Source organism: Pterocles gutturalis, unplaced genomic scaffold (assembly GCF_000699245.1).
Source record: "Pterocles gutturalis isolate BGI_N339 unplaced genomic scaffold, ASM69924v1 scaffold1684, whole genome shotgun sequence".
NCBI classification, from domain to species: Eukaryota; Metazoa; Chordata; class Aves; order Pterocliformes; family Pteroclidae; genus Pterocles; species Pterocles gutturalis.
This window is the reverse complement of record NW_010132869.1, coordinates 38,263-49,606: the sequence shown is the minus strand read 5'-3', so window position 1 is coordinate 49,606 and position 11,344 is coordinate 38,263. Positions and strand designations below refer to the sequence as shown.

The 11,344-nt window shown below is 41.6% G+C and overlaps 1 protein-coding gene across 1 annotated transcript in view; it reads right to left on the bottom strand.

The window, feature by feature from the left end:
• The window catches only part of URB1 (URB1 ribosome biogenesis 1 homolog (S. cerevisiae)), a gene marked incomplete at its 5' end in the record, with an annotated part of 52,795 nt that overhangs the window by 3,293 nt on the left and 38,158 nt on the right, over window positions 1-11,344 (bottom strand). Inside the window, 9 exons of the mRNA XM_010081004.1 lie at window positions 228-469; window positions 1,428-1,604; window positions 2,318-2,427; window positions 3,104-3,247; window positions 3,733-3,839; window positions 4,810-4,921; window positions 5,304-5,464; window positions 10,372-10,474; window positions 11,039-11,210. Coding sequence (XP_010079306.1) covers window positions 228-469; window positions 1,428-1,604; window positions 2,318-2,427; window positions 3,104-3,247; window positions 3,733-3,839; window positions 4,810-4,921; window positions 5,304-5,464; window positions 10,372-10,474; window positions 11,039-11,210 — 1,328 coding nt within the window. The remainder of the gene's footprint in view (window positions 1-227; window positions 470-1,427; window positions 1,605-2,317; window positions 2,428-3,103; window positions 3,248-3,732; window positions 3,840-4,809; window positions 4,922-5,303; window positions 5,465-10,371; window positions 10,475-11,038; window positions 11,211-11,344) is intronic.

Here is an 11,344-nt window from a genome sequence, read left to right as displayed (position 1 = left end):
TTTTTAAAACTGTGTCTCTCCAAAGCTTCCAGAATTGTGCTAAAGTTAGAAATCTCTACAATGAAGACCTGAAAAATGGCTTTCCATTTCCGTTCCTCCTCCCCCAAGCTATATCAGATTGTCTGACAAAAATATTAATATTACTTCCTATGAAGTTTGCCTCACTTGTATGTTTAGCTCGTAAAAGCTTCAACCACATTACTTTTCCGAAATATTTTCGTACTTACTAAGCAATTCTTTGATTTGGTATTTCTGAGCAAGAGTCTGCACATCCTCTTGCAGTTGCAGGTCTTTGTCCATGACACTCCACTTATGCAGCAGCAGCAGGATCTCTTTGTTTGAGAGAACGCTGTCATTCACAGTAAACCGGCTCATTTCTTTGAAGGCCTCAACAACTATAGCACGATATTCCAGCACAGAGTTGAGTGTACTGAAAAACTGGGTCAGTTTGGCTAGATCTAAATTAGTCCTATGAAAAGAAAACAAAAGTGCCATGTATTCTTTTGCAGGCTAATTAATAAAATAAAATAAAATAAGTGCAGGTTTTCTCTCCTTACAGTCTCTTCCTACAGTTTTCTCCTGCAGTTCTCTAGACATATACTTCTGTTTCTCAGGGTGCCAGTAATAATTAGTTTAATTCCCAGTGAAACCCCACTGCTTCGCTCCATTAGTGCTTGGCAGAACAGACCATGAAACATAGTCTTTGCCCTCCTGCCTATAAATAGCAATGGCAGACGGTCCGAAAGGAAAAGGACAGAGGTCTGGACCTTTACCTTACACTTCTTTGCATGAATTTTCAAAATTTTGAGGAAATAAAAATAAACATTGTTTCTCCAGGCAGTGGCAATACCTGTCTGCATGAAAAGCTGCAGGTGCTATTATGAATCCAAACAGAACTGGTTACCCACTTACTTTCTACTATCCCAGCTGCAACTGATGTGCTTAGACAGGCTAAGCGCTCTAGATCTGGAGAGAAGAGACTGACCCTTTCTTAACGCTGTCGTGTGGAACTTTGCACAGTTTCTTCTCATACAATTTGCATGTGTGGTACAGACACAGAAAGTCTAAACCTTCAGAGAGTATGAAAGATCCTTGCAGCAAATAGCATTGCTGAACACAGGCTCTAACCCAGCAGGAAAATGGAAACATTGCAGCTTAAAAATGGCCAGTAATTATGGATGTAGAACTTTACAGTAACTGTGCATCAGCTGCTATTTTATCCCCCATGTATTCAAACAGCTAAACCTTCCTGTCAAAGAAATCTCATCAAAATTCATGACTCAACATCCCAACTGAAGGGGAAAAAATGCATTCAGCTGTCAGAGATCAAGAAATTCTTCTGGCCTTAATAAATTTCAAACTGGACAGAGGATGAGATGCAAATTGATTAACAATTGAAAAAAAAAAAAGAAAAAAAAAGGACTTACCGAATGTGTTTGATTAATGTGATCAAAACATATAGAAATTCATTTACAAGCTGAATAGGAAGAAACTTCCTGTTCTCCTGGGACTGATTCTTGCTTACTCTCTTGGGTCCTAAATTTGTTAGCCACAGAGTATGAAGTAAGGAAATAATTTTATTTAACAGCTTGTTTTCCAGAAACCTGAAAAACAAAAACAAAAAAAAAACAAACACCCATTTGGAAAAACAGATCCTAACCAGGAACCAGTCTATCACCTAGAGGGGACCATATTCCATACACTCTTGGAGCCGCGGATGGCAAAAGGAGCCTGTCAGCCAGAACCCCATCAGTGCCTGAGAGCACACCCCTTTGAAGCCCCAGCTACACGGAGGCCCTGGTTACTGCCCTCCTCTTGCCATGCTGCTGCTGGAGGAACACATTAATGTATCATGGTCCCTGTAAGAGACTCGTGATTTCTCACTTGCATTTTTCATTACACAGCTCTGCCAAGTCTTCCATTACATTGCAACCATTGCCATCATTTCCTTAAAGGAGTTACTGTTCAAGACACCTTGGTTCCTTATGTTCCTAAGACTTTGTGCTATTTGAAATGAAAGAGTCACATATGCTAAGATAAGGTGCCGTTTTCTAAGTTTTTCAATAAAGCATTATCAAAAAGCCCCCCTCTATTATCCCTCCTACTACAATCTGAAAGCATCTTGATTTTGTTTTTAGAAACACAAGGGAACACTTCAGAGTTCGAAAGTTCTACCAGTATGGCCCTAGGTGCCAAATGTCACAGCCACTGACAGGCCATCTCCATATCTGTCACCCTTGTTTTCATACTCAATTGCATAATTATTCTACTGTGGACAGTAAAATTGTTCCTGTTTCACTAGTATTTTCCTAGTTACCTTTTCTCTAAGATGTGCAGTATCCAGGTGAGGAGGCTGTGATCTTGTATCAGCTCATAGGCAGCTCTGGTGACACGGGCAGCATTTTGTAGTATCTCCAGAATACGACTCTGAAATAGAAAATATCTGGTATCTGGGATCTGATCAACTTAAAGTTAAAATGTATTACCAAACACCACATGTTCTCAGCAACCCCAGGGAAGAAAAGACATTCTCTTTTCAAGGCTTCATACACGTAGATGCTACTTTTAGAAGACATCTTAAGGTAGCAAGACAATTTTTTCTTTTTGTCCAAGATTTTGATAACTAACTGAGATACTTTCAACAGAATTTCTCAAGGGTGGATGCTTATGAACATGAGAGCTTCTGGCATGTGAGTTTTCTTCCTGATAAAGCACTGCATGGGTAACATGCTGGTTAGGGAATAAACAGACATAAAAAAAGCAAAGACCCTGACTGTATGAGAAAAACTGCAGCATATGCAATAGTTTCCATGAAACAGTAGAAATACAACTAGAGCCAGACCACCAGTTGATGAAACTGAGCGAGGTTCCATGATGGCAGGGACCTGTTCCAATTTCAGGGGACAAGGATGTGACTCTGGATTAGACATAAGCAATTATGTTCCCCTCCACACACATGCAAAATCAACACGGAATAGATTTTCAAGAGGGCAAGGGAAGAGTCAACTGCTCCCTTCTGCTTTGTATTTAAGATCTCCAAACCATGCAAACTTTTGTGGCTTTAGGTTTTTTTGTGGGCTTGTTTTCTTTTTTAAGTTCTTACCTGGGAGCCCTCATCACACAAAGGACTGCTGAAAAATGAAAGAATGACCTGGAAAATCCTCTGGTAGTCATAAAGCTCATAGCAATGTTTATCACGCAGCCCTTCTCCAAGAAATCTGAGAATCCACTCACGCTCTGTTTTGTACTAGAAGACATCGGAAAAATATCACCATCAGACATTTCAAAAATAATGCCTGCTCATAAGAGCACAAAACACCTGGTTCTCTGGGAGTGCCAGCACAGTGCTTAACAGCTTTTTCTGGACTTCTCAATTTTCATCCACAGCCATCAGGAACAGTTACTCTGCAGCCCAAATATGCACTGATAATGGAACTTTAAAAGTTGAACTCAACATTAATAATCTAAACTCAAATATGAATGTAAGCTAGCTAGGGCAGAACATTGTTTGTTGTGCTTACAGAGCATGCACAGCACGACTTATTTCATTATGTTACTATTAAGAAAACAACAAAGAAACCCAGAAAATTGACTTCTAATCCCAATACAAAACAAAACAAAGATGCCTCTAATTAATTAGCTATGTAAGAGTAAGATTTAAGTGCATTTTTATGGCTTTTTTCAATTATTTTCTGAAGAATTAGGATACCTCAGATGAGATTCTTGCATTACCTCAAAATCAAAACTGTAGAAAAGCTGGAAAAACCCTGGTACTTTCCTCAGGTCCAAATACTGATGTGACAGAAGGAATCTGTTTACCTTTATATACATGTGCTCCTCTGTGAAGAGAAACAACGGTTATTGTGGAGGAGGACAGCGTTCACAACACACAACCACGCAAAAAAATAAATGGAACCTGTATTTTCCAGTGTTTCAGCTAGCTGTCAGAAGAGTACATTAATTACAATGAGGAGGCCTTCTGCTCTAAATCTGCTTATATTGTTGGCTGTCCCTCCTCTTCTCTTCCCCAAAATGAAAAGCTCATTGAGAGGGCACACAAAGCAGGTGAGAAGATAAACATTCAACATGGCTCTGACTTCAGCAAATCCAACCTTACTTCATTAACAAAACAGAAATCTGCAGCAAAGTGAGAGGCAAATCTTTCCACAGTTCAAGCCCAACACTTCACGTTAGGCAATCGTAATTTTTAACCTACAGACCACACATACCAAATGAGCAGTGGAACAAGTTGCGCAGAGGGACTATACAGTCTCCATCCTTGGAGGCTTTCTAGGATCAGTTTCGAGGTCTGGAGGTTTTCTAGGATAAACCCCTGCGCAAAGTGGTCTGCCCTCAGAGCTGGCCCTGCTTTGGGCAGAGGGTTTAGCTAGAGAGCTCAAAAGGTCCCTTCCAAATGGAACTACTCCCTGATGCTATGATTCTCCTTTGCAACAGTTACTCATGTTGATTCAGTATCTAAGGACAAAAGGACTATTCTGATCTGTTGAATAGGACCCACACACTCATCTAGTTTCACTCACCTAGTCCTGTGCTCACCTCCACCCCAAAATTACCAGGAGGTAGTGGCTTCAACCCTGATGATCAAACTGGGTTTGTACACAAATCAAAACAGCACTTCCCACTTCTCCAGTAAGGCAGTCTACACAAGCATTGAAAGTTTTTCTTTGAAACACAGGAAGCACACTTCATGGCTCCTACCAGTGTCACAGCTATCTTATCTTCCACTATTGGTCATGAACATTACTCCATGCACAGTGACTCACCCCAGGAGTTCAATATGCACAGTACCTGGCTTCAGAATCTGCTGTGCCACACGAGCAATGTAGAGGGTCAAAGAGAAGGTAAATCTGAGGTTTGGCTGCCTGATTCCGTTTTGCACAGCATCCAAAAGATATAGCAACTGCAGCACAAGAGTCCAGGGGAGAAAAGAAAAGCTTGAACCAGAATCCAAACAAATACAACAGGGGAGGGTGAATACATAAATGAGCTTTTTGGATATTTTATAGACCATAAATTAAATAACAATCCCATCAGGATTTACATTCCTACAAATAAAATTCCTAAGCCTTTCTAAAACACATTTCCCCCCCTTTTTCTGCCCATTGATTACAACAAAGAGGAAACACAAAGCAATAGAGCAGAAACAGTGGAATAGAGGATTAAAAGGTTCTTTTAGCTCTCTCTCCAGGTGCATGTAGATGAATGAGTAAAGCAGAGACTCTCGCATAAGTCCATGACCTAAATGTCTAACCTGGCAAACTATCAATTGAGCTCAGTCTTACCTGACTCTTCTCTCGAAAGCGAGCTCCTTCCAGATGAGAACGAAAGCAAGCCAGGACAAAATATGCAGCTGCTCTCATGTTGGAATCATAGCTGCTAAGGGCAGCTACTGTTAGACCCAGGGCATTGACTTCAACAAACTTGTGACATGCCACCACACACTCTGTGTGGGAAGAGGGGAAAAAAACAAGAGAAAAACACCGAGGGCATTATTTTGACATGTCATGCAGTATATAACAGCGCTATAATCCTTAACAAAACTTCTATTCATAAACACCGATTTCTAGATCTGCCCCTACAAACTATTACTTCACTGCATGTTGAAGGTTCCTTCAGCTAACAAAGGCATTCTGCAAAACCCTCTCAACAGGAACTCTTTACCTGAGTTGAAGTGAACATGCTTAGTCTCATTTATGTGAGACAGAGATGATTCTGCCTGCTACACCATGCAAAGTTAGGAGTAAATTCTGTAAAGAAATGACAAATCTCACTGTTGCAGGAAAGTTAAGTACAAAGAAGAACAAGAGGAAAAATTCTCCTCAAAACATTTTCTAGGCACTTGATAAGTCTGTGCCTGAAACAAAGACCAGCATAGCCAATGAAAAGCCTGTCTGCACTGAAGAGCTTCTGTAACAGAACAGAGGGGAGAATGACACATAAATAATCCATTAGTCACACTGGTTGTTACCTTGCAGGCATGAGTGATTCTGCTGGCAAGGCACGTTCCAAGCAGAGAACCAAACCGTATCCCTTTGCCTTTTTGGGACAAACAAAATCCAGCAATGAACAGTAAGCAGCCTAACAGAAAACATACCCTTGAATCTAACATTTATCTTCCACATCATTTTACCATCAGGATTTAGTGTTTCTCATTTAAGGGCTGTGTGTTTTGAAGAGCTTGTGCCATTTCTACCCACTGATGGCTAGAAATGACTAGAATATCTCCTGTGCTATTTCTATTCCATTCACCAGTAATGGAATATAATGGCACCTCAGCTGTATTTTACCAGCTAACGTGCAAATGTATTGCAGTTCTGAGTTTAGCAACAATATTAACATATTTTCTTGCAATTCACACTGAATGTCAAGAGGAAGTTTCTGAGAAACAAATATTCCAATTTAAGAAGAGGCTGTATTCTTACTGACAAGTACCTATATTTGGTACATTGATTTCCTCCCCCATTACCACCCACCCACAACTAAAATATATATTTTTTCTTATACATATTTATGTAAAAATCACAGATTATTTATGGCCCTGCACCAGCAGCTGGGCTGTTTCTCTCATCTTTTCCTCAACTGCCAGAACTCCTACTTCAATTTTGTGCCTGGCAGTTTCATACCCAGCTCTGCTAGTTATGGGCCAGGCAACAGCAGGATCTCCACCTCCCAGCACTGCCTCCCAACCAGTGCTACGTGACCAATGCAAAGGCAGCACAGAACCGCAAGAACAGATCTTTTCAGTGAGTGGTTTCACATGTTACTTCAATACTAGCAATTACTGTACACTTCTCTACAACACTCCTCACCAAAGCACATCAAGTTTAATTGGCATAATGTAAAACACCTCAGTTATTCTCCTACTGAGCGAAAAGATCTCTTTTGTTAGCACGGGATACCTCTCACATCACCAGAGCTCGTACAGATCCAGCACTACCGTCCTCTACTTCCGGGCACTGGGCAAGGCCACCACCTGACTGCCCAAGTAAAAATGGTGAGAGGAGCAGCAACAACTGGGCAGGAGAAAGAGAAATAGAGCCCAGAGAGACACCTAATCATTAAACCTATGCCTTCTGCTGCCTTCTGCCTGTGGCAAAGCAACTCCGCACCTCCCACTCTTCAGGAAAGATGCAAGAGTGCAAGGGAAGCACTGGGAAATGCACGCTTTCTGTTAAATCCCAAGTGCACATGCAAAGATGATCTAAAACTCGTCTGCCTGCAGAGGATTCTCCATCACTTATGGACATCTCACACACAGCCCTGGCCTATACAACAACCCCTCTTCAGTACAGGATCAAATATGTGTTGAATGCCCTTTCACAGCAAGCCACCACATGGCTCTCCTTCAGACTGCAGTTCTTGAGAACTACTAATGACCACCTACGAGAAAGACAAAGTAGATAATTTTATGGGGTGGTACCACATAGTGAACTCCAAGGTCCTCACTTCAGCAGTAAAGTTCATGCTGGTCACAGAAAGATTTATTTGGAAAACTTTATTTCACTGAAAACATGCAGTGGAAATATTTTCCATCCAGGTGACCTTGGAAAGTGCATTCAACAACTAACATAAAATAACAAGCTATTATTAAAAAAAAAAGTTAATTCTATGTCTGACATAGTTTGTTTAAAGTACCTTGAGAACCATGATGGAAAAGCTTTCCATAAGATGCTTATCAGAGCTAAAGTTAGACAGACCTTGCTATCTGCCCAACTCCAGACTTACTTTTTACTCAGTGAGCATTAAACACTGTGCAATAAGTCTATGTTTATAAATTCAGCAGTTATGTAACATCTGTGCATGGAGCACTGTGCAGCCAGTACAAAGAGCAAATAAATAAAGAGGAATTGGGAATTCCAAGAGCAGCTGACATGGTTTAGAAGCACCATGGGACATGAACTCATAAATCACTTGGGCCCTTTAAAAACGCCCCTCTTAGGAAACAGACTCTCACTCAGGGTGGAGCAGTTAAGAAAACTATTTTTCCTCTCTCCAGTTTTAGAGTGAGTGTATGTCGGGATCGCCACTGCCTCCACAGCTCCACAACAACACAATGTGCATGAGCTCCCTCAACCCCACTGCTTCCCACACAAGCAGTTGTCCTCGCTGGCTGACTGCAGCACTGCTGAGACTGACCAACAGCCACCAAATCCCTCCCACTAGTTAAGGTGGTGGCCTCCAGGTGGTGGGTGATGATGACAGGTGTGTGACAGCAGTACTTTTCCAACTATTACAACCAGGTTCAAAAGACACTGGCTGTCCATGTCCATCAATAACAATCCCAAAAACCCATCATTAATTGGATCATCTAAGATTCATCCTACTGCAAAATGCCAAATAGTTCTGGTATGGTTTTTTCATCAATAAATGAAAAGACAGTTCTTTTTACTACTGTCAAAATTGTACAGAGCGGTTTACAACTATAGCTAAGCATAGGCTAAGAACACACAAAACAGGTACTGTACTGTGAGGGCACAGGTGAACAAAGAAGGACTATAAGTATGATTTCACTGAAAGACAGTTATCAGCCTGCCAATTGCTTCTGATGTTATTGTTGTGGAAAGCCAAATCCAGCTGTAACTACACAGTGGTTAACCATAATCAACACAGGGAGAGAGGTGGCTGGGAAATTCCTTACAATACTTGTCTCACTTTGATATTTAAAGGTTCTCTAAACAGTGTGCTTGTGAAGTACAGCAGGGATATGCATGTGTGAAGCAGGGTCATGCCAAACAAGAAAAGTGAGGCTAAGCAACTAGTCTTCAAGCACCGCGTAGACCTTTCCAACAATTCCGAGCACAGGCTGCTGTGGTTTAATGCACTTGGCTAGCAGCAAAACACCACACAGCTGCTTGCTCACCCTCTCCCCTCTCCCAGGGATGGGGGAGAGAATTAAAGGGGTAAAGGGAAAAGAGACTCTGAGAGAGAGGGAGACAGCCCAGAGAGAGAGAGCAGCAGAACTCTCGGACAGACCCTCATCTATGTACTGGGCATGATGTGCCTGATATGGAATAGACCATTGGCCAATTTGGGTCTCAATCCTAAACCTAAGGTCGAATCCTAGGCTAGTAATTGGGGCTGTACTCCTTCACAGCTTCTCCTGCACCTGCAGACACTGGCACAGCAGAGAAGCTGAAAAGTCCTTGACTGTCCTGGGAGCAACTATAAACATCAGTATGTTACCAGCCTTCTCCTCAGCACAAATCCAAAACAGCCTCACACTAGCTACTATGAAGAAAGTTAACTCTGTCCCAGCCGAAACCAGGACACAAGCCTATGCATGACATACAATGGCACCATGCATCTCTGTCTGATGGAAAATGAGTTGGCTGAAGTTTCCCGACATTATGACTACAGCCTATAACCAAATCTCCAGTCAGTTCAGTCATGGTGTCCCTCACAAAAATCAATATCCCTGCAAAGATTCACTCCGGTCAGGAAACAACTTCACCCTTCGCCAGCAACAGTGGCTTCTGGTTTATGGCCAGAGAACTCCGACATTGCAGGGCATGTTCTCCACCCTGCCCTACCTCTGTCCAACTCCCACTGAGAGCATAGCTGAAAGGAGACGATTACTGCTCCCAAAAACTCAACCACAAAGCAGCCCCGGATCAGAGCAGTCCTATCAGCTGCAGGTGGGACACTGTGTGCAGCAGCAGAAGATACAATCCCTCCCATGCCTGCTTTGCTCATCACGTTCCTGTGACACCATAGCTGATGCAGAAGACAGCTCTACACATTCACCAGAAAAAATACAACCTTCCAGTGGGGAATATTCTCTACTGATCCCTCTTACGCTATTTTATAGTTACATTGTTCTGGCTTTTGTGATATACAGAATGCTCTTCGACAGATCAGAGAACATAAATCTTTGTCTGCTTCTTGCCTCTTCCAAGCTGTTTCCAGTTCCAGTTTAAAAAGCTCTCCTCATCTTAAGCAGATCAGTCCTTCTGCACAGGGTTAACCTATGAAGTTTAAAAGAGCTGTGAGGAAGCACCCATTTGTCTGGACAAGAGCACCTCGGCAGGAACGCCTGTCTTTTGCTACGCTGCTCTACTTCTGAGTAGCCAAACCTTACAAGATACATTGCACTAGTTGGAGAAGTGCTTTAAAAAAAAACAAAAATACTTTAATGCCAATTATACCTTGTTACTTTTTAAGTCACTCTGGAAATTACAATGCAATGCAGTAGATGGTTAATGATGTATGTTTCTTCTCTTCAAAGCCAGGCACAAATTCCTTTGTAGTATTAGCCTTCAGATCGAGAATAAGAGAGCTACAGATGGAGCCATGCAGCTCCCACAGGGGAGTAAAATGACACTGAATATCAAAGAGAAACATTCACTTTACCTGGCCTGGTCAGTTCACTAAAAAGCTGAAGTAGAAAACAAGGATCGTAGAAGTCATCAAGACTCTTGACACTTTCATCTCTATATAGCGACTCTTGTACCTCCTGAAACCAAATCCAAACCAGTACTTGTAAGGAACAACACCAATTTCCAGCTTCGTTTCAAACCTCCCCAACCACCTCATCCCATTATAAAGTGGCCGATACTAAACCTTGCAAAATATAATGCAACACAGGGTGAGACATACTTGTGTTTAAAGCTGGCTTTCACTATCAGGGTTCCAAAACTATTCCCCCTGACTAGCACAAAGAGGTATAGAAGCATGTTAGCAAACTTGTACAAAAGACTGAAGAGCCCATTGTTGGTGGATCCTTGGACAGTCAAATTTACCAAATGTTTAAAAGTCAAACTGTGGTCTCACTTACACATGGCAATCTTTGCAACGCTGCACAATCACACCTGCTGACAAGATGTGGATCATACATTGCAATTCATTTGAAAAGTGCTCCAAAAATAATTAATTCCAGCCCTCCTATGAATTTAAATTAATCTCGCGATGTAAACAAATAATGCAATATATTACATGAATGCAAGAAATAAATTACTAAAGTGAAAGGCTCTTTTTCTACATCAAAAGAAGGATAATTGAACAGTCTGAACCAAAGCACCTGTGATGACAGAAGACGGCGATGCTGAGGGAAAGACAGAATTGTCTTCATCATCTTTTCTCGATCTAGCAGACACAGAATCTCTTCCATGCTTGGCTGCTGCCATAGTGACTTCCCTAGACTCTTGCAAGTCTTGTGATGCTCCACTGCAGCTGGGCCCCATAGCAGGATTCTTAAACGTTGTTAAAAGTAAAGGCATTAGTCAACAGACTGTTAGCACTGACAGCAATTACAGAGGATATAAATTAATATTCAAAATTTTCTCTTCACTTGTACTGTGGGAACTGGAAACTAGAACTCGTTTCC